The 24,483-nt window shown below is 41.8% G+C and overlaps 1 protein-coding gene across 2 annotated transcripts in view; it reads left to right on the top strand.

Moving 5' to 3' along the window:
- Positions 1-24,483, top strand: part of USP33 (ubiquitin specific peptidase 33) — a 1,637,494-nt gene that overhangs the window by 1,466,241 nt on the left and 146,770 nt on the right. For both annotated transcript variants that reach the window (XM_044085858.1, XM_044085859.1), the window contains exon 21: positions 12,837-12,945. In XM_044085858.1, the coding sequence (XP_043941793.1) occupies positions 12,837-12,945 (109 nt within the window). The remainder of the gene's footprint in view (positions 1-12,836; positions 12,946-24,483) is intronic.

Below are 24,483 nucleotides of genomic sequence, written 5' to 3'. Positions count from 1 at the left end.
ACTGATGAGAGCCCCCAAAGTTAAATAGATTTACCATTGACATTTTAGCTCTTTTGTGAAGGGGTCCTTCAGTAGGTGCTAATTAATCTGTTAGTGCACCCCTCTCTCTGGATATTTTTTTTTCCAGGTGTCTGCAGAATGTGCCCTCTTTAAGTCGCCAGCTATATAATGTTATGATGTCCGATCTCGCCTTCATTCTCACTGTTTGGGTTCGGAACCGATCCTCAGCTCTGACTCGGCCGTTCACAAAGGTTGAAGTCTTCCACTGGCTTGTGGCTCTATCCCTATCCCATCATGCCCTAGGAGAGCTCCTCGGATCTCATTTGCCGCTAAAACAGATCAGATGCTTCAACTGGCTCTGGGTAAGTGTTTTTTTCTGAAAATTACCTTTTGTATAGATAATCGTATATTTCCTTTCCTCTTTAGGTTTTTTAGTGATTAGTAGCTTAGTTTTAACTTAGTTTGTTTAAAAAAAAAAACTTTGAGTGTTCCTAGGTAGGTACTAGGCTATCTTCCTAAGGGCCTAAGTAAGCCTAGCCGACAAGGTTCCCTGGCTTACGCCACACAAGAAAGTTAATTTCCTATGCCCCTGTCGAGCAGAGCCACAGAAGTGATCCACGGGGTGTATTTCCTATTTCCCATCCACTCATCAAGATTTTTCGTGAAGAGTCCTAATGAGGAACTTTGCTTGACCTAGATGGGTAGCTTGTTCCGGAGTATAGGAAGTCTCTGGGATAGGAATCTATCCCTCCAGCATGTCCTGTTTGTTGTGGTGACAAGGTTTAGGTCCCTAGAGCGTGTAGCTCAGAGGAATTGGGATTTCTTTAGGTGTAGCATGTCCAACATAGCTTTATATGTTAGGCAGAGATCTCCTCGGAGTAGGCAGTATGCTACAGAGTAAAGCTGGAGATTTTTGAGACTGTCATTGTAGGGCATCTGTTTGAGGCCAGTAATCCTCTTTGTGAGGTATTTCTGTGGCCTTTCCAGCTGCTGCAGATGTCTTGTGAGGTACATTCCAAAAGGGGCGTTGTACTCTGTAATGGGTCTAATGAGTGCCGAGTAGAGGGGAACAATGACCTCTTTTTTCCTGGATGAGAACCCTTTTGTGATGAGGTGTGCCACATAGAAGGATTTCCTGACTACTGTGGCAATGTGATTATCAAATGAGAGACTACTGTCCACCTGGGTTCCAAGGTCTCTTATCACACATTCGGCATTAAGTAGACTGTCGTTTATGTGGTAGTTCATGGGTACAAAGTTTTTACCAAAGAGGATGACAATGCACTTTTTGGCATTGAACTTGAGGTCATGCTTCTGACACCAGGCATCTGTCTCAGTGACGCTCTTCTGTAGGATGTCCACATCATTTGGGGACTCTACTATAGCTCCTAGTTTGCAGTCATTTGCGAACTTCGTTAGTCAGAGGCCTTGTGTGTTAGCCTGTACTTCAGAGAAGTAGATACCAAACAGGAGAGGTCTCAGGACTGAACCCTGTGGTACTCCACTTGTCACTGGTTTGAAGTCAGATATGGTGTCTGCAACTTTTACAGTGTGGGTTCTGTCAGTGAGCCAGTTGGGAACCCATCTTGTCACATAGGGATTTATACCGAGTTTAGTGAGTTTAGCTATAATTCCAGAATGGGGGATGGTGTCGAAAGTCTTGGCGAGGTCAAGATAGGCTGTGTGAACCACCTTACCCTCGTTTACGGCTTTGGTGACTGCCTCAAAGAAGTTGATCAGGTTCAAAAGGCATGGTCTGCCTTTCACAAACCTGAACTGGGTGGGGTCCAGAGTTTGGAGGTTACCAGTGTCTTTGTTTATGAGTTCCATGCTGATGTACATTACATGGCCTTGCAGACCAGGCTCGTCAGGCTAATAGGGCGATAGTTTCCAGGATCAATTTACCATAGCTATATAATGCTTTGTGGTTGCCCTTAGAATCAGTGGCAATTTTATTTTCGTAGCTAACTTTGGAGGATCCTATAAGGGATCTCAGCTTCTTACTGAGGCAGACCAGGGAGCTCCTCCACTCATGGGATTTTACTCTCTTTTGTAATAGTTTCTTCCTTCTGTTGTAGAGTTTGTTTATGGCAGGGGACCACCAGATTGGCTTCCTTTCTTTGAAGGATAGCGTCTTGGTTCTGTTTGGGATAGCACGATCCATGCACTCGTGTAAGTGCGTATAGAGTGCATTTGTGTAGGATTCAGCAGTCATAACTGTATTGTCCATCTGCATGGGTGTCATTCAGTTTGCTACTTCTGTCTTATGAAGCATGAAGTTGTCTTTGGAGAAATTTTTTACTGTGGTTTCCTTAATGATGGGTTGAGGTCGGGATGTGGATATCTAGGGTGATTAACTTATGGTCGGATCTGACCAATGAGGAGTTGACTTCACCGGTCAGTCATGTTGGTAATGACTAGGTCTAGAATATTGTTGCCCCTGGTAGGGGTGTGGATAAGTTGATCCAGGGCATTGGAATTTATGAATTCCAGAAAGTGTTGAACGAAGGAGTTGGTACATGAGTTTTCCCAGTTAATGGTGGGGTAGTTGAAATCGCCTATTATTAGGATGTTTGATCGGACCCAAATATTTTCCAATATATCAAGAAAAGAGGAGTGGGAATCCTGGGACATGGTGGGGGATCTGTAGCAAGCTACAATTTGGATTGCAGTTTTGCCCAGAGTTAGTTACACTTGGATAACTTTGGATGCATTATGCTGCGCAACTAGCCTGGAGGTGTGGATATCCCTAATGAATATGGACACACCTCCACCTTTGATGTTCTGGTCCAGGTTAGATGGCCGAAAAGTGTGGGTATGAGTTATAGCCTGGTAAAGCAGGGATGCTCTCTAGAGCCTTGAACCAGGTCTCAGTCACTGTACAGATATCGACGTTCTCCATTTTAATGCATGCCTTGAGCGAGTGCATTTTGAGATTTAGACTTCTAGCATTGAGTAGCATTACCCTCAGTTTTTGCTTGCCTGTTCCTCTTACAGTGGTGAATTTGTCATTTGAATCTTGCCTAAAAATGGCACTATAGGGGCAGCAAGACCCTTAGCCAGTATCGGGAATCCCAGGGGTGACAGGTGCAGGCCATCTCTGGAAAAGCATCGTGGTCTGTCGACCATGTCGTCCCAGGTAGACAGATACTGGATCCCCTTAGAATCACACCAGAAGCTTAGCCAATTGTTGAAGTCAGTCATTTTGTCCTTGTACTGCTGTATCATTTTGGGCGATGGCAGGATGCTACTCAAGGCTAGGGTCATACCTGCCTTGGCTACAAGATCAGAGAGCTCTTCCATGTCTCTTTTCTTGTAGTCCAGGGAGGTACGTCACAGGTCGTTCACACCAACATGGACAATGACAGAGTCATATTTGTACTTGTTGTTGTTGACCTGAGTGCGTGGGTTATGTGGTGGATCCTGGCAGCCGACAGGCAGCTGACAGTAACCTTCTCCTTGTTTATACTGGTGAGTGGGACATCAGTGTGCCTGACTATAGCGTCACCTATGACTAGTGGGTTGGGTACGTTGTTTTGCCTTATGGGCTGTGGTTTATTGGCACACTGAGTCTGTAGGCTCTGTGTCATTTGGGTTGTGTTGGGGGTGGAGGTTGCTTGAGTTTCTGCTTTGGAGGTCTCTGTTGGTTGAACAGATTATTATTGAGAGCCTCTGCAAATGTTTTTGGGTTTCTATGTGTGGATTTTGGTGGTGTAGGTTTAGTGGGACTATGTGATGAGTGTGTTGTGGTGGAAGTGTTTACCTTCTCCACTTGACTGTCAAGTTCAGTCTTAGTTGGAGAGAGCTTTACCTCCAGTTTGGCTAGATAAGTGCATCTCTCACAGGTTGTGGTGTTGGATGGTAGGAGGAGAGGGTCGTCTGTGTACAAGGCAATTGCTACATTGCCCCAAGATGCCCAGATTCATCAGATAGATAGGAGAGAACACTGGGAGCTGACCCTTGGATATGCCTGAATAAAAAAATACTTTCCTTTAGACAAGTGAGGAAAGTGAGTATAATAGCTGTTTTTCTGTAAGCAAGTGAGGAAAGTAAGTACAAAAACTATTTTCCTCTAGGTAAAGAGGAAGGTTGAGTGCTGTAGTAATTTGTAGCTTATTTAGTGCAAACAAGTTCTGAACAAGTGCTGAGCACGAATAAGCAAATTCAAGTGCTAAAACTAAGAATCTGTACCTGGATCTTGTGGTAGATAGGCTACCTAGTGTTTGCCACTCCCACTGATAAGCTAGCATGCTCCCCTCGAACACAGAAAGGCTTGGGGGGGCTCAGAAGCTTACAAACAGGATACAGCAAATCTATATCTGGACTAGAGTAGTTACAGGAAAGGTGGGAAACAAGCACAAACACAGGCTTTTAAACCAGAAAGTTTCTGAAAGATGGAAAAACTGCCCAAACGGACAATAAACTACCATTTCTGGGCCAGAACCCACTCTTATGGTAGATAGGCTACCTAGTGCTTACCACTCCTACTGATAAGCTTAGAAGGCTTCCCTCCAACACAGAAAGTCTTGGGGGTCTCAGAAGCTTACAAACAGTCCTGGATGCAGCAAATCTGTATCTGAACTAGACTAGTTACAGGAAAGATGGGAAACAAGTGCAAACGCAGGTTGTGCTTATTGTGGCCGTCGTTTACTTTTAGGCCAAAGTTTTACTTCCTATTCAGATTACCTGTGTCTATTTAATATAGTTATCCTTAGGCTTGTTTAATGAGCAATTTTACTTAAAAAGTTTATTAGCGTTTAAATTGGGTGTGTGTTTAGATTTCTTGTGTGGTTTGTTGATCTAGCTTGTTTTACCTAGAGAGCAGATAAGCCCTTTACAGGTAGAGGGCCTATTTTTTCCTTTGTATATTCTCTATATATTTTGTTGCTATGTCTAAACAAGCAAAAGAGTCAAAACCCTCAGGGTTCAAGAAGTGCTCAATGTACACTCAAAAAATGTCTTTAACAGATGATCATAGTGTATGTGTTTATTGCTTGGGAGCAGTACATTTGCAGGAATCTTGCTCAATCTGCCATTTGTTTAGCACCAGGGCTCTTTTTGAAAGAAAGAACAAGCTAATTGTGAAGGGTTTGTTAAAAATTTATTTTTCAGAGACCTTAGAAGAGGGTCAGAGCCTTATGAAAAAGACTACTACTTCTCCCTCTCAGAAATTGGACAAGACATCAAAGAGATCATCCTCTACTTCCTCAGAATTGGAACCATCAAAAAGATTACTAAAAACATCTTCTTCAGACCCATAATCTGTTGGGCCTGAGAGACCATCTACCTCAGCTCCTTCTGTATCAGAACCGTTGGTACCGCTTGCTCGGAACCGGTCCTCAGATTTGGTGCCGGTTTTTCCATTGCTTATATCACCTATTTTGCAAGTTACAAGATCTCCAGATCCCTCCTCACGATCCTCCAGGAGCCTTTCTGATCACAGTGTGGATCGCGTGGTGAGGAGACGTTTGAGTACACCGACGCTGGCCAGACTTTTGTTGGAGCCCACCCAGAGGGTTTCTGAACCAACCAGATTTGCCCTTTCACCATTGATTCCTCCTCTGACCTAACCTGTGGTTTTGGAACCGGAATGCATGGAGCTGATCATAGTGGAACCGTCAGAGCCGAGACCTGCCCCAGGATTTTCGACCCCGACTTCCTCGGTGCCATCTGAGCTCGAGGAGTCTAGGAGCCGATGTTCTCCAGTCAGATCCAGGAAGGACAGTCGGGTCAGAGTTTTTTCAGATCCGAACTTACCTTTCGGGGCTTCAGTGCGGGTGAGCTTGGCTCCTACATCGGCCTTTGAGCCCACCGTTTTGGTTCTGGAGATGCCTTCTGGTTCTTTGGAGCCAGAGGCTTCCTTGGATCAGGGCCAGGGGTCATTCAAGCTGATGAGGAGAGTGCTGTCACCGCATACAGCTCCACTCTCAGGTTCAGGCATTCTTCCCCCGAAGGGATCAGTGTCTGTCTGAGTACCATCGCATCCACACAGATGTGGAGACCTGAAGCCTCAGGATGCCCCATCGGGTGAGACTCTCTCTTCCGAAACCTCTCTGGATTACCCTTCTGAAGAGGTCCTTCAAAAGAGATTATGCAAGAGGGAGCATTTAGACTCCCCACAGGAGTCCATCACATCAGATACGGACCTCGAGTCAGAATGGTCCCCACGGTCACCCTCTGAGGAAGTCTCCTTTGCGGATATCCTGGAAATACTTAAACAGAGAGGTGGCTGGAAGCCCATTACCCCTTCTGAGGATGAGTTTCTATACCTGGAGGCTTTCGGATCTCATCCTTCCATCTCTTGGGTGTCTTCACCTTTCAACCAGCTCATGAATGTGGTTAGTCGAAAGGTATTGGGAGTCTCCAGATTCGGTGGAACCTGTTCCTAGGAGGCCAGATAAGTTCATCACTGCACCTTCTGATAAAGAGTTCCTTAGTAAAGGTGTCCCAGTAGATACTATGGTGGTGGCAGCAGCTACCAAGAAGGAGCTTTCAGAGACATCCTCATCTGTCCATCCACCAAACAAGGCGTCTCTTACGGTGGGCAGATATGGAAAGCGCACCTTTTGTTCAGTGTCGTTTGCTTTCAGGTCGCTGAACTACCTCACCCATTTTATTAAGTTTCAGAGGGATCTCCTTAAAGAGCTAGGAGATACCCTCCAAGGTTCTGTAGCTGCGGGGGTTTCAGACAAGGTTTCCTCTCAGCTCTCCACCTTAAATTCAGTGGTAAACTCCTCCATGAGGCTAATTTCGTATGCAGCTGAAGGAGCGAGTAGGGCAGCAGTTACAGGAATTTCCTTAAGAAGATATTCCTGGATGTACTTATGTGATTTTGCAGAGCCTTTTTAAGTCTTACTTCATTAACTCCCCTTTGGATGGCTTGTCCTTGTTCGGGCCAAAAGTTAAAGACTCACTAACCAGGTGTGAACAGGAAGGAAAGACTCTCTCTGCCACTGGAGTCCATTTCTCCCTTCCACCCAGACCATATCCCAAAGGTCAGAAGGGGGGGTACGTGGTTTTGAAAATCCCAGAGAGCTTTCCAGGACACACGTGGTGATCCTTCCCCCAGGGGCAGAGGGGGAAGTAACAATGGAAGACCCCGACCACGTAGCAGAGGTGGTCCGCAGAACCAGGGCGACAGGGACTCCTTACTTGATAAGCCCTTTCAGCTTTCCTGAAAGGAGGCCCGTGTGTCCACCTGTGGAGGCAGTCAGTGGTCGCTTATCTTTGTACCCAAGTGCCCGGCTAAAAATAACAAAAGACAAATGGGTACAAATCATCGTATCCAGAGGCTATGACATTCCCCTTTCCTTTTCCCCCTTAAAAACAAAGTCAATCCCAGATGTTCCACCCAGTCAAAGGGATCACGCAACTCTAGAAATACAAAAGTTGCTAGGCAAAAGAGATATCCAGACTGTCCCTGCAGACCAAATTGGATCCGGAACTTACTCAGGGTTCTTTTTAGTTCCAAAGAAGACAGGGGACTGGAGACCCATTTTGGATCTCAGCAGACTAAACAAGTCCATGAAGAAATCAAAGTTCGGATGGTGACACTGCAGTCGATACTCCCCTTCCTGGGAAAAGATGGTTGGATGTGCTCGACAGACCTCCAGAATGCGTACTACCATATAAAAATGGACGGCGATCCAGGAGTCATTTGCGCTTTCAGCTAGGAGGCAGTCACCATCAGTTTTGAGCTCTGTCCTTTGGTCTCACTACAGCCCCCAGAGTGTTCACCAAATGCTTGGCAGTAGTCACGGCTCATGAGGCGCCTGGGATTCCGAGTGTTTCCATACCTAGATGACTGGCTCCTGTCTAACACCACCAAGCATCTACTAACAAGAGTCAGAGACACCACCATACAGCTTTGCTCTCACCTAGGAATCACAATAAATTACAAAAAATCTGCCTTGTTGCCATCACAGCATATCGTCTTTATAGGAGCAGACCTAGATACAAAACAAAGGTTGGCCAGACTTCCTCCCAAAAGAGTTCAAGTCCTACATCATCAAGTCAAAAATTTATTGTCCAAGAAAAACGTGCAAGCAAGGACTGTCCTGAACATTTTGGGTACCATGGCGGCAGCAATAACCATGATACCACTGGCAGGCGCACATGAGAATTTTGCAGTGGCCGCTATTCACTTAGTGGTCCATGCAGGAACTACCCATGTCTCACCAAATTATTATTACAGAATGCTACAAAAAAGACCTTCGTTGGTGGCTTCATTCCACTCAGGTGACCCAAGGCCGAATGTTTATTTTTCCATAACCGTTAGCCACAGTGACCACGGACACTTCCCAGATGGGGGGGACATTATCTGGGAAAGACAGTCCAGGGCACTTGGCAAGATCACGAGGCACACCTGCATATCAACATCCTAGAGATGAGAGCAGTGCTTCTAGCATTGCAAGCATTCCAAGACTCCCTTCCGCTAGGAACAATTGCAATACAGACAGACAACATGCCAGTTGTGTGGTACATAAACAAACAAGGGGGAACCAAGTCTTACCCCCTTTGTCGAGAGGCTCAGAAAGTATGGCAGTGGGCAGTCTCTTCCCAACGTTTTCTGATAGCATCGCACATCCCAGGGAAATCCAACTTGACAGCAGACAAACTCAGCAGAGCTATTCTGATGCCTCACGAGTGGTCTCTAAAACAAGAACTAGTGGAAAAGATTTTTGAAAGTGGGGCCAGCCTTGCTGTAATCTCTTCGCCACATCCATGAATGCCAAGTGCAGCAACTATTTTGCCCTGATTCCCCCCTGAGAAGTCACCAAGGGATGCACTCGTACATGATTGACCCCGAGGTCTCCTCTGTGATTTTGCCCCCCTTTCCTTTGATTCCCAAAGTCCTTCAGAAAGCCAGTTAGTTGAGAAAGAGTTTGATAATAATTGCACTGTGCCAGCCTCATCAAATGTGGTTCCCCTTTCTTTGGTCCCATCTCCAGAAGGAGCCGTGGATTCGGACCCAGTTCCAGACCTCCTGACTCATTCTTCAGGGAGGCTCCATTGGTTTAAACCCTCAAGTTGACAGCTTGGCTGCTCCAATTCCACACATAGCCAGACTTTCTGACATTTCCCCTTCAGTGAAGCATATCTTGATTTCACCTCATAAGGCTTCATCCAGGAAGTTATACTCAAGCAAATGGAAAAGATTTTCCCATTGGGCCTTCAATAATCACATTGACCCTTTCACTGCCCCTATAACATTGGTATTAGATTTCTTGGCAAAGCTTTTTAATGAGGGTGCAGCCTCGGCTACAATTAGATTTCAAATAGCGGCTATATCTAACTGTCATATAGGAGAAACGGGACTAAAATTTATGTCCCACAGACTTTGCAAAACTTTCCTGAAAGGTACCTTTTTATTCAGGCCTCCTGTCAGAGATCCCCCAGTGCCATGGGACCTAAACTTTGTTTTATCCATTTTGATTCCCCCCTTTGAACCTGCATCATCCTGTGACCTAAAGTTCTTAACGTGGAAGACCCCCTTTTTGGTAGCTATCACATCTGCTAGAAAGGTATCAGAACTACAAGCATTGTTGATACGACCCCCCTACATGATTTTTCACAAGAATAGAGTATCTCAGCGAACAAACTCTTTCTTCTTACCCAAAGTTTGTTCAGAATCTAATTTGAATCAATCCATTGACCTACCAGTTTTTTTCCCAACTATGGCAACAGGGCGGAGTACAAACTACACCAGCCAGATGTGCATTGACAATTCCATTTCTACCTAAATAGAACAAAGGATTACAGAAAATCGGACCAGTTATTTGTATCATATTCAGACAAAAAGAAGGGTGCCCCCCATATCAAAGGTCACTGTTTCAAAATGGCTTTCAGATTGTATTACCTTCACTTACAAATTTCAAAACAGAGAACTTTCCAGAAAGGTAAAGGATCATTCTTCAAGAGCTATAGCAGCCTCATCTGCCTTTCAGGCGAGGCTACCTATGGGTACTATTTATGCCGCAGCAACATGGGTAAAGCCTCATACCTTTATCACTCATTACAAAATGGATTTGGCCTCCAGGAACAGGGCCTCCTTTGAGTCCACTGTTCTGATGAATATTCTCTCTCGTGAGCCACCCCAAAAATATGGTGCTAGGGACGCTGTCACAACCATTGAGAATGAGGACGAGCTTGGACAACATAACATAAAAAAGTTATGTACTCACCATAACATTCCATGGTTGTTGTCCATCTCACCTTCATTCTTACATCCCACCCTCCTTTCCCCAGCCTTTGGCTTCTGGAGGACCGAGCAGTCACATTTGGTATGTAATGTTCTCTGACCTTCTTCATTGGGCTATAAAGTATAAAAATAGTCCATTAGGAAATTTTTATCAGCAAACAAGATCTGAGGAGCACTCTTAGGGCATAATGGGATAGGGATACAGTCACGAGCCAGTGGAAGACTTTGAGCTTTGTAAATGACCAAGTCGGAGCCGAGGATCGGTTCCGAACCCAACCATTGAGAATGAAGGCAAGATGAACAACAAACATGGAACATTATGATGAGTACATAACTTCTTTTTTAGATATCTTTGTGCTACATATCTTTTTTTATCTCCTGTCATAGTTTATGCTTGTTCACTAGATGGAGGCTGAATGGAGGTGCACAGAAGCCAGGCATGATTTCCTAGCCTAAAGAGTGTTGGAGAGGAGAAAGAAAATATAGCAGAGTTAAGAACAGTAGAAGGCATATCCTGGCAGTTGCCCATTAATAGCCATGGCCATTATAGCCAGCCCTTTTGCAGATAAGCTGATATGATGGTGGACAAGCTGCACTGGAAAAAAAACAAGTTTATTTAAAAAAAAAAAATGAATTGCTGTGCAAAATGTAGTTGTCTTTCCAATAAAATGAGCATTAAATACTTAAAACATATATAACACTTATGCAGGTCATGCAGTTATTTGTGGAACTGAATCTTTCCATTGAAAATGAAACTCTTCTCAAGCAGACAGATTGGTATAGCAGATATCTGATTTTTGAAGTCTGAATCATACAGGAGCTAATAACCTGTGAGTTTTGTAAACTTGAGGAGTAAATGCTTACAATTAGCCTTTGCCTTCAGGAATGTGCAGGGTTTTTTTTTGCAGTGAGAACTCATGTCTGAAATTAATTTTGTCTAAGGCTCCCACAACCGTTAAATCTAGGGTTACTGCCTGTCCCTCTGCGCACGCCAGTCTCTACTTGGGCAATTGTGCCCTGCGGAAAAAAAATGACAAATGTCCTGAAATTTTAAGGCAAAAAAGTATTTCCTAAATTTTCTTTAATAGTTGCACAAAACAATAATTTCGTATCTGAAACACCTAAGCATTATATGAAACAGCATAAGCAACTCAAAATGCTGCAAGAATAATGTTATATTTTGGCAAAAAGGTGAAATTCTGTCTTTTGCACTAGCTGTAGGTATGGTTTGTCCTGCAAAATCTCATGTTTCTACAAAAAATGTTCCACTTTGGCATTTGAAAAGGTGGCAACCCCAGTTAAATCCTGTTAAAAGTCAGAGGTAGACAGAATCCAGAAAATAATTACTGGTTAATAGTGAGACCAACATTGCTATATGCAGTATTTTGTTAAATACTGTATGTCTATTTAAAACTTTTGCTTTGTATTTCCCTATATAGGTATTTATTTTGCTGAATATTGCTTAATTTTATTAAAGTAGAGAATTTTATTATTCAAGTTCAAAGTATTGTGGCTGGTAGTTTATTCATTAGTATACAAGGATAATCTGTAAACCTGATAAATCATTCGTTAACTGTTGGTGTCTGTCTTTCATAGAGTAACAGTTGTAACCATAGCTAAAAAAATGAGTGTATTACAGTTATCTTAAAAAAAGTGAACAGCAATCCTGTTGTTGGTGTACTGCACTGGTCTAGACAGCAGCATGTTACAGTAAAAAAAAAAAAAAAAAAAAGACACTAGAAAGGTGTCTTTATCCCCTATTGAGTAATGTGTGTGTGTGTGTGTGTGTGTGTGTGTGTGTGTGTGTGTGTGTGTGTGTGTGTGTGTGTGTGTGTGTGTGTTGGCCACATTTCTGTTAAGATAACACTGGAGGTGTAATTGGTCTGACAGCAATGTGGGTGAATTCTTGACTAGCCAGTGATTATAACTCCGCTGTAAAGCTGTTCAGTGTGAAGTTTATAGGTTCATAGGATGATACTAGGCTATTGATCTGGAGGTCATTATGAGCCTAGCCAATAATTTTGTCCATGTTCCCACAAAGTCAACACTTGTTTCCCCTGTCCAGCAGAGGGACAGGTGGGATCACAAGGGTGTATTTTCTGTTTCCCATCCAGTTGTCCAGGTTCCTTTTAAAGAGGGCTAGAGAGGTACTCTGCTTGACATGGAGAGGGAGTCTGTTCCACAGATGGGGGAGTCTTTGGGACAGAAATCTAGCCCGCCAACAAGTTCTGTTAATATCATTTATTTCTTTGGGCGTGTTAGTTATTGGTCATACCCCATTGCAGTGGTCGACATTACTTTCATCTTGTATATTATTTGATCAGCTTTGTGAAAATAGATATTACTTAACTAACCTGTTTCATGGGTGCTGAGACATTCATTACTTGATAATGTGTATACTTTAGTGCAGAAAAAACAACTATTCTCAGTACACTCAGTTAAGAATGAACAAAATGTACTAATTTGTCCCATTTAGGTTTCTGTTTTGTAGCCTTCCAAGATATATTGTGGTAAGAAGCATTTCTACTAACAAACTGTTTTATTATGATAATAAAAAAGTAGTATCAATTAGGAAGTGACTGCATACTGTTTTTCTTTCTTAAACTTACAATATCTACCTTGCATTCAATTGCAGGTATGGTGGGGGACCTGCCGTTAATCATCTCTATGCCTGTCACACATGCCAGGTTGAGTTAGAAAAGCTGGAAAAGAGGAGAAAATCGGAACTGGAAACATTCATTCGGGTAAGTGAACAACCGCATAATTGAAGTTAGTAATCTTGTAGTACATAACCAATTCTAGTAGAAGAGTAAGTCATGCTGTTGGTGAGAGTTGTGTGCTGTTGGTCCAACTGTGATAACGGTCCTGTATGAACCTGTGAGAGGAACATACCTCTCAACCTGTTAATGCAAAAAATCTGGACAACGCTTGACAGAATGGGGGTACAAATAAGGACATATTTTAAATATTGCTCTTATAAACTTAGAAAGTTGTTGGAGTAACAGGATTTGTTTTAACATACATTTTCTGAATGATTTGAAGTCTGAAACTCAAATGTATGTCATTATTTAGTGACTTCATTCCTGAGATTATCCCAGTGATTTGCCAGGAAAAAAAGAGGAACAGGCCAAAAATCTGGACATTCTGCAAAAATCTATACAGTTGAGAGGTAGAAAGCTGTAGCAGGTGTGTCTTCCTAGCCTCCTTTTCTGAGGAAAAAGTTGAGATGTGTTTTCGAATCAGCTATACAGAGTGATTGACAAGGGTTCAAAAGCAGGAAGGATGTGAAAGAGGCATTCTGCAGTCTGAGTCACAGTTCTGACATTCTGATGTCGCATTGTATATGAAGACAGTGGAAGAAGTTGCTTAGCAGCATGACATAAGAATGTTGCGAGTCCCAGACCTTTCTGGCGTGAACTTTGCTAAACTTGCATTTATAGTGCTTCGTTTAGCCATATTACAGTTTAACTGTAAAACAATAAAAACAAATGATACAATCAACTAAAATCAAAATAATGCAAGAATGGATGATAATTCAGATATGAGGAATAGGCTGGTATTCGTAAATGATCTTTAAGGGACTTCCTTGTGCAACTATTGGTAGCACTCATCCTGTCCCTGTTAGTCATTGAATTCCACTGGAACCAAACTTAAGAAACAAAAAAGTGGAAGGACACACCTGGAGATAATTTGAGAATCCCTAGCAACCACCGTTGTCTGAGTGGACATTACAGATTAGCTGCTAGTTGACCATCATAATAAGTGGGATTCTTTGAAATGCAAGTTATTTTATTATTATTATTTTCTTATTGTATCATTTGTTGGCTGGGGTGTTATGATGCATGGAACAATTTTTTTCAGATATATCCATGGTACAGAGAACAAAACTATGCAAACAACCATTTATTTTAAAAACAATAATGTACAGTATAAAAGATACAAATGGCTGTGGGCATTAACATTACACAAATGAGTAAATGACTTGAAATTTCAGGACATGGAATGCCAAGTCCCATAATGTGGAGATTGAAGGACCAAAAATCTTGACATTCATGTAATTAAGTCTGAGATTGCCATTTTTCAGAATATTCTGATTTCTCCAAGGTATTGTGAGTTGGGAGTTAGTATATACAAGTTTATGGTGGGAGAATTGCTCCCCATATCGGGGGGGGGGGCAATGCAGGTGGGCTTGCCCTTACAAAAAATAGTTTAAAGGAGAAGAGCAATGTTTGATTGCCCTTCTACTGTATCTTTAGACTTTTTCCACTTCCACTTTCAGAGCTCACCATTGTAATCATTGTCATTTTAATAGGGAATCGTAGAGCTTAGATGCAAGACATTAAATAAAAAACTTTTTTGCAATAATTGCCTTCTTCTTTGAGTTGTAGCAGTTCAGTGAAATGATCTACATTGTGCACATTGAGTTTTTTTCTGTCCTTGTTTTGCACCTGTGCCAGCCAAACATGAAGACTCCTCTAACTGAACTTGAGTCCAGTGCATTTTTCCATGGCAGGAGGTCCCCAGAACAATAGAAGAGAGAGGCATCCAGAAGGTTGTATTTATTCAGGCAGTTGTATGGGTTCTTTGTGTACTTCCCAGCATCCTGGCAATGCGTACATTTAGAATGACCCTCCGCTCGTGTGTGGGAGGGATGCTACTCTTTTCATTGCTGCGGCACACAACACCCTCCCAGTGGGAGTCCAGGTTCCCATGCACTTGCTAATTAGGGCTACCACCAGACCCTGACTTGGTGGGGGAAAAGCTAACATGCAGGATACGTACACAATGCCACACATTTTTTGAAGGATTGTGGCAGTATGTATGCCTCCTGCTCCTCCCTGCTGCCACCCGTGATAGACATGTTCATTTTCCTTTGTCAGTTACATCAAGCACCAGCGCTGCTAATCAGAGTTGTGCTACCTAGGCTGTAGTCAGGGCTTTATCCTTGCATGATACCAGTGCTGGTTTGCATTATGCATAGTCATTTAAAGGTTACCCTTGGGTGTTAAAGTGGATGTTTTTCATTGAGAATCTCTGCAACAGTATGTCATGACATGTGGGTTTTACCAGCTTTGTCTTCATTCCTGAACAGAAGTTTCACCATTTTTGTCTTAGTCCACATGAAAACCAGAGCTGGTCTTGCACCTGTATTCCTTGAACATTCATAGCAAGCATAAGATTCTCATAGTGTTGCTTCATGTTGACACCAGAGTAATTATTTGTAGCTATTGCCTCAGACTCACTGACCATTATTCTGATCTTTAGTCAAAACATCTTTAATGTGGTCATGATAGGCTGTATTAATTTTGCAACAAGTATAGCTGGCTGTGTTTTGTAATGTTTTTCTTTAAACCATCTGTTTATCTTAATGATAGAGTCTAGGGAGTTTAGTAATATTCAGATGAAAAGGGTTAATGTAATGAACTACAGTTGAGGAGATTAGTCAACAGAGGCTGCAGATTACCTTAAGAAGTGAAAGAGCCTTTTCCACCACATAATTTAAAGATGGTACTCCATTACAAATGACTTCCCAGTGCAGAGAAGCAAAGCAATTATTTTTGCACAAGCTTTCTCCTCACTGGCCCTTGTGTTTCAAAAAAATGTCAGCTTAACAAGACCTTCTTTGGCACCTATCGTGTCAGATCAAAGAGTTTCTTATGGAGGATGAGCATAGCACTTCTCAGGAACTTCCTCATACAAGGCTACTTACAGCATTATCTTTTTTGACTACTCTTGCCGCAGTCTTCCTTTGATTATAAACTGTTTGCCAAGAAGTGTTTCAACTTTGTACAGTAAACAGTGGAGTAAATGAAAGGAACAATGTGTGTTTGTGGGGGGAGGGGGGTTGAGTTGGAGATGGAAACAGAGTGAACTAGATAGAACTTCATTGTTCATGTGTAGATGCTGGAGTTCAGACCTCTTGAGTAATATCCATCTTAATCAAGGTAATAAATTACTTCCTTATCTATACTCAGCTTAATCAAGGTAAGCAATTACTTCTGTATACATTCAAACATTTATTAACAAAGTTGCAAGCAAGAGTGAAACTGTATAAAAAAAATAAATAAAAAGGCAGACAGCTCTTCCAGTTAGGAAAACATACATTTATGGAGTTAACTATAAGGGCAGTAGTGGAGACCAGAAATTAATGTTTGTATTACTTGTTTGGGGAAATGGAAACCATCAATATTTCCTTCTCTTAACAATACAAAAAATCAGGGAATACAATCTTTTCTCTTAAAATTAGAGGACAGATGTGCCAAAATATAGTACTACATCTGTACTTGCCTATGAAACAGAGTTAAATTTGACTGCCGAAGTAAGTTCACTATTTTTGTTGGGGAAACAATACCAATAAACCACTAACAGCCTTTTCCCTGCTTTGAAACAAATGCGGTCCCTGGTAAAAGAAGATTTATTTATTTTATTTATTTAATACATTTGTTTACTGGGAAAGTCCATCTGGGACTGAGCCCATTTTCAGTGACGGCCCGGGGGGAAATGCCCCAGGCATATGTCTTTGGAATATGAGGGGAAACCCATGCAAGTGCCGGGAGGACATGCAGAACTCCGCACAGAAGGCACCCCGGCCAAGAATCGAACCGGAGAACCTCTTGCTGTAAGGCGACAGTGCTAACTGATGCACCACCACACCAGAGACATAAGAATGTGGCGTAAGATACAGAACATGCGCTAACTTGAGGCAGTCTTGCAGTCAGTAACATTAAATTGCAGTGTCATATACAATCGAACTTTATGCTACACCTTCTTTTACACTTATTCTGCTTATACATCTGATGCATGATCCCAAACCATTGCAATCTTTTCAATGAAAATTTAGTATTTGTGTGTGCTAATGGCAGGCAAGGACTACTAATTAATGAATGCAGTTCACACACTGTATCACAACTGATTCTATATATTGCAACATTTCTAGCACAGAGGAATCGCTGTTAGGGAACTACCTGCAGTAAGTATGTAAAATGATGGATTTATAGTATCCTAATAACAGAATGAAATAAAATTCAGTACCATGTATGTATGTATTTATTTATTCATTGACATTTGATTACTGGACAAGTCCGACTGGGTAGAAGCCCATTTTCAGCAGAGGCCCTGGGAGAAAAGCAACAAATTATTACAAAACATTTTAAGAACAATAATTTTACAATCTTCAAAAATAAAACAAGAACATCTGTAGTTTAAATAATTATAACAAATTAGAGTTAATATAAAAACAGTAAAGAATTGATACTAGGGGTCTACTTTGTTTCTTTGAATCTCATTTCACCCCGGCCACTTTGCTGAAAACTCAAATTACTGAAAACTCATTTCACTGAACTGTAGTTATTATTTATTTGACATTTGTTTACCGGGGTGGTCTGACTGGGTCTACATAACCCGTTTTCAGCAGCGGCCCGGGGAAAAAAGCTCTACATACAGTACAATACAATACAGTATAATCCAATGCAATAAAGATTACATTAGAAATACTATACAAGAAATAAGTTGAAAGAACAAACTGCTACAGGATGTTGTAATATATTATTACACATCTAGATAATTCTATACAGTTAAAACATTACAGACAATAATAGTCACTCTCATCATACATGATGTAGATAGTGTCCAAAAAAAAAAAAGTATGTAGGTAGTACAGTGTGTGACATTGACTGTTGTAGTACATGTAAGATAGAATGTTAGTTTCAGTTAGGAAAATAGCAGTCAGAAAGTTAAGTGATGCAGATATATAGCGAGAGAGGTTTAAGAAGAATAGAAGCAATAAAGCCTGAGCAGTAGCTTAAGGATATGGTATAGAAGCAGAGAAGGAATTAGAGATCTTTAGGATCTTGCAGTCTGTGAGGGATTGAAATGTGACAGAAGAGGAAGACTTGAGCATTAGGCAGGCTTTATGCAGGAGCAGAGCCATGTATTTTTGAGATGATTTTTTTAAAGAGGCTTTGAAATGGGTTAGGCCAGGCATAGACCTGGTACTGAATTCCAATGTATAGAGACAGAGTATGAATACAGAGACTGACTAGGTTTTCTTGTGGGTTTTGAGATAGCCAAGAGATTTTTGTCTTCTGATCGTAAGGATCGATTTAGTGTATAAAGTGTGACTAGATTGGCTAGAACAGGGCAGGCAGTAGGCTTAAAAATAAGGTTGTGCAAGGTGGATAGCTAAATAAAGTGAAGTTGGTTGGGTAGTTCAACCCAGTTTAATTCTAGGAGTGGTTTACAGTGGTGTGTGTGATATTTAGAATTTGTGGCAAACTGCAACGTTGTTGTAGCACTGTTCCAACTTGCGTAGGATAGAATTTCGTAAGTTAGTTAAGATAGGGGCACCATATAGAAGGGAGGGAAGTAAAAATGTTTTTGCAAGGGCAGTTTTGGTTGCTGCAGTAAATAAATGTTTGTTTCTATACAAAAGTCCCAGTTTTTGATGAGTTTTCTGTATATTTTACTGTATATGGGGGTCAAATGAAAGTTTATTGTCAATGATAACATCTAGAAGTTTGGTTTCCTGCACTATTTCTATGGCAGTGTTGTCAGATGCAAGGATGTTGAAATGATCAATGACAGGGGAGGTGTTCTGGGGATGAAAGAGTACTAGTTTTGTCTTCTTTGGATTAAGAAAGAGTTGGGCATTTCTTAGCCAGGAGTCGACTGCTGTAAAGGACTGCTGAGTTTTTGAGAGTAGTTCTGGTAGTGATTGAGCAGTGCAGATTATGGTGGAATCATTAGCATACTGAATGAGGGTCCCAGGGTGAGAGGAAGTGTGAAGATTGTTTGTGAAAATGTTGAAGAGTAGGGGTCCTAGGATAGAGCCTTGGGGGACTCCAGTAGGGTTGTGGAGAAAGAGTTTGTTGACTATTTCACTGCTTGTTTATGATCCTTGAGGTAGCTCTGAAACCATTTTACTGTGTTAGTAAAGCCTAAGTTAGACAGTGTGTTCAAAAGTAAGGGGTGAGACACTGTGTCAAAGACCTTGGAGCAGTCAAGGAATACTGATGCTCTATAGCATCCTGCAGTTCTGGCCTTGTTCATGGTGTCTGTAAAAGATAATAAGGGTTGTAGCTGTGCTATGGCTAGATCGGAAGCCATGTTGGGTTTTGGTTAAAAGATCGTTTTGCAATAGATATTGTATTACCTGCTGATGGATACCTCTTTTGAGAATTTTGGATATGGATGACAAGATGGATATAGGACGGAAATTGGATGAATCAAAAGAGTTGCCTCCTTTATGGATGGGGTGATGTGAGATTGTTTCCATATGGTAGGTACTTCTGATTCGGATAAAGACCTATTTGTAAGGATACTGATTGGATAGGTGACTGAGTTAGCAGCCAGTTTGAGGTAGTATGGGGGGGAGATTGTCAGCTGAAGTAGAGCAGGGTTTTAGTTTATGTAGCAGTTTCTTAATGGTGTCAGTGGGTATGGGCTGAAAAGGTAATGGGGTTTGTATGACATTTTGTTTAGTAAGGGGGTTAGTAATGACAGGGTTAGAAGTAATTGATGGCCTGGAGTTGGTGTCTGAATAGGTTGAAGGGTGGGGGGGGGGTCTAGCATTAGGGGTGTTAGTAGGTCTGAAATTGATTTTATGAAGTGCTTGTTAGTTTTTGCCTATTTGTGATGGAGTGGTATCAGGTGATAGGGTGTGCTCTCCATTTCTTCCAGGGTTAAGTAGAGAAGATATGGAGTGCCAAAATTTACTGGGGTTGATTCTGTGCTGGAGTTGACGCTGGGAATAATATGACTTCTTATCTCTGTTGATTGGTTTTGTCACTTTGTTACATAGTACTTTGAAATTAACATGATTTTTGTTCATTTTTGTTTTGTTTCCATGTTGTGACCAGGCTAGGTCCCTTTGTTTCATCAGGTGTTTACATTCCTTAGCCATGGTGCTGAGTTCTTTTTGATTCTTTTCATACAAATGGGAGCTGGTGTATTAAGTATGGGAAGGAGGGTGTTATTAAAGTATAGTACAGCATCATTAAGGGGTAGTTGTTTAAGGGGTGTCCAGTCTATTTCCTGTAGGAGATTGTTGAATTTATGCTGACAAAAATTAATTGAGTTCCTAACTGATTTTATAGTGTGTACTCTTAGTTGTTGGGAGTTTGTTCTAAGGGAGTAAGCTGGCTGATGATCGCTCTTGATGCCATCATGACACACTGCCTCAGCTAGCTACTGTCTTAAATAGGAATTTATGCTCGTGTTTATTTCCCTGTAATTCTACCTTTTCTCCCTCTTTATGTCCCTAACATTGGACTGTGCATCTATTTAGTCGCACATTTAAGCAAATACTGTATTTTATGCTCCTGGCTAAGTGACCATTAATTCTCACACTCACTAATTGCTCTTTATTTTTGCATTAATTCTAGAATTATGTAATACTGTGCCTCTACTTAGTTGTTTACCCCCAAACACACGTGTTTATGCTCCTGGTGTGTTATATTCACCCTGCATTAACTAGCAGCCATCACTATTACTATTTAGGCATTGTTTGTTTTGCATTAGATGTACCATTTTTGTATTCCTTCCTCATTTTACTTCACCACACAAATGCTTTTTATAGCATCTTTGCTCTGCCCAACCAACTACTAGATACTGATTAATTAACTAGCTCTCCTAGTTTTTGTCCCTGATGTTTACTAATTGTATCACTCTGATTTACCTATGATGTTTGTCTGTTCCAACCTGATGCCAACTACTGTTCAATAACTTTGCCCACTGTTTCCAACTGTTATATGCTGACTAAACCTGCTGGATTTGGCATTGTTTAAATGACGTTCACTGTATTGCATGCTTGATTTCAAGGAAAAGTATCTCTATATGCTTTGATTAAGTATATTGCTTGTTAGACTTTAAAGAATTGCATCTTTACTTGCATCGATTATTTTTACTGTTATTCTATCAGGGGAATGCTGATTTTTCAATGCACACATCTCATTTTTTTCTTTGGTTCCTATACCCTCACTTATATCTACACTCACCATATTCAGCCTCAGAACTCAGACCTGCACTCCTTCCCCTCACTCAAACTACTAAGAGGCCTTCTCTTGCATTTTTGTCTACTAACCCTCACACAACCACCTATCCCATCCCCTATAGTCACTACATAGACTATAATCCTCCCTTCTCTCCCTATTACTTACCAGACATATGTCCTGTATAAGGTGTCTTCTCCCCACGTACCCCTTTCAACTTACTTGTGTTTTCTTTTTTTAGGTAAATCAAGCTACCTCTGCAGCTTCAATCACCACTGGCCCTCCCTACTGGAAATACCTGCAGCCAAGTCCCTCCAAGGGCACATCCCTTTCTAGAGTGAAACTATTAAGTATGTCCACTTTATCTGTATAGGATAGCTGCTACCAATAGTCCTAGTTACTCCCATGGTGGCTACTCTCTAGCTCACCTACAGACTGTTTCCTGTTGTTTTCTCTTTTCTATACTTGTCCTGCTCTCCCTCTCTTCCTACATCCCTCTAACTATTCTACTCCTATCAGAACTATGCCTCCTGTCTGCCAGACCTCCCTTCTTCATGTTCTGCCTCCCCTACCCAGCTGTAAACCCTGCCACTCCTCCATACCCTTTCTGGCTATCTTCTCTGTCTGCCTTTTTACTGTGCTTTAACTTCTATTACCACTGACCTCATCCCAGCCCAGTTTCCTCAGATTTTTAGCTATAATCCCCTCCTACCTCTCCTATTCACTTATTTGTCCTACCTACCTGTGTTTTTTGATTGTTTTTGTGAGCCTTTTCTTCGTGGGTGTTGACCCGCTCCGCTCGGGCTCTCTTCGCAACTCTACCCTACCCCTATTCTCACCCACCCATTACAATTTCCTTTATACCAGCCTCTCCTCCCCTTCCTATCCCACTATCCTCTCACACACAGCTTCCTGTCAATAGCCACTCCCACCATAATTTTTCAGTCAATCATCCCTACACCACTTCCTACACTGTTCTACCTACTTTTCTATCCCTCCAAATTACACTCCAGAATGCAATATCTGCTTATTTCTACTACACTCCTCCTGATTCCCTCTTCCATCACCTCCTATCACTCCCACTTCTGTCACCCACACATATGCTTTCCTACCTCTTACAGAAACAGCACCTTCCCAACTAGTGCCTCATTTACTATCTCCCCAACTCTATTCAACTTCACCACCACATGTCTACATAAACTCTCCATACTTCAAGTCCTGAAACCTAACTACAAACTTAAGCCAAAGCTATATAAACTCCATCTACTTTTTGCTACACTCTCTCCTCTTACAAAAGCTTTACTCTGCTCTGGTGACATCCATGCAAACCCAGGCCCCTCTTCCTCTCCCCTCTCTCTCATTCCCCTCAAAACCACTCACACCTTGCCCTCCACACACACCTCTCACCACCTTCATCCTCAGACAAAAAACTCATCCCAATCTAAATACTTAACTATATACTCACTAAACATTCTGAGCCTAACAAATAAAATCACTGAGCTGCACACATGGATAGCTCACACTACTCCTCACATTCTCTCCATATCAGAAACTTGGCTTAAGCCACAAATCTCTAACAGTGAAATACTCCCTCCTGGTTATAATATCTTTTGCACTGACAGAATTGCTAAAAAAGGGGGTGGTGTAGCAATCCTCTACTCCAATACCCTTAACCTCTCACCCCTCCCCTATTCTTGACTTCCACCCAGCTGAACTCATCATCCTTAACTGCCATTTGAATACTGATAAAAAATTTGCCATTGCTTCCATTTATCTCCCTCCTGGCAACAATCTGCCCATCCTAGAAAACATCCTATCCTGGTTCTCCCACAGCATATACCATATGAAACCTTTATCCTAGGTGATGTCAACATAGACTGGTCAAAACTCACTAGTGACTATCCTGAACTCAGCATCCACCTACATGGCTTCCACCAACTAATCTCATCCCCCACCCGCTTCCAGAAAAATTCATCTTGTAGCTCCACAATTGACTGGATTCTCACCAACTCCCCCCACCACTACCACAGTCCCAACACCTTACCAGACTCTCCCTCAGTGACCATCTCCCTACCTCCATCTTAAGATACTACTCCCAAACTCCACCTATTTAGAGATTGCCGAAAACTTTCTACTTTTGATATCTCCCAATTTAACTATATACTCTCCAGAAAAAACTGATCCATCCTTAAACAAATCCCCCTCAATGATGCTGTAAATATGTTCAATAACATCTTCCTGAATACTTTGGACTCCCTTGCCCCCTCAAGGAAAATCAGAATAAGATCAAACCATGCTCCATGGCTTTCCAATGAAACCAAGTCTCTTATGAAACAGAGACAGTGCCTGGAAAGCTTGGACTAAAACAAAACAACTACCACTTCTTCTCAAATATAAACAACTAAGGAACCTTACTAAAAAACAAACTACAAAAGGCAAAAAGTCCTATTATTGCTCTGCCCAGTTAAACAACAAATCCAATCCTCAAAAGTTTTGGTCTACTCTAAATAAAATCCTCCATCCAGCAGGCAGTCCCTCTAACCCTTCCCCTTACCCAAACACAGCCCCACAGGAAACTGCTACCCTCCTAAATAAATACTTTATTGATACCATCCAGAATCTCGTACCCTCTAACCCAAATCCAACTTCAACACCTACCCCTACAAACCATCCAAATACAACTCTGTTTTCCTTTCAGCCAGTTCCTATTACTTACATCAAATCCCTACTCCTTAAGCTCAAACCCTGTTCTCAGTCCACTGACAATCTTCCTCCTGCCTTCCTCAAACTAGCTGCTGACTCTATATCATATCCTATCCTATATCTATACTAATAAATAGATCTATTCTTGAATCAACTGTTCCCACTTTGTGGAAATCCTACTTCACTATACCTCTACATAAAGGTGGCAACTCCACTGACCCTGCCAACTACCGACCCACTGCCATTCTGTCCTCCCTCTCGAAGATACTTGAAAAAAAGATTCACGCTTAACTTCTAAACCACCTCCTCCAGCACAATCTAATCACCCCCACAACACATGAATTTCGTCCCAACCATAGCACCACCACACCCCTCCTCTCCTTCACTCACACCATTGCTGAGGCCCTAGATAACAATAAACTTGTTTCCTGTCTTTTCCTCGACCTCTCCAAAGCTTTTGATACTGTCTCCCATTCTCTATTACTATCCATACTTGCCAGTCTTAACCTATCTTCCTCCACACTTGCTTGGTTCACAAGCTACCTATCTGATAGAGGTCACTGTCAAATGGCTTTCATCTCCCTCACCTTT

Source organism: Protopterus annectens, chromosome 10.part0 (genome assembly GCF_019279795.1).
Source record: "Protopterus annectens isolate FY-2018-M chromosome 10.part0, PAN1.0, whole genome shotgun sequence".
Lineage (NCBI taxonomy): Eukaryota > Metazoa > Chordata > Ceratodontiformes > Protopteridae > Protopterus > Protopterus annectens.
The sequence above is the reverse complement of the archived record's forward strand: the minus strand, read 5'-3'. Positions and strand labels throughout refer to the sequence as shown.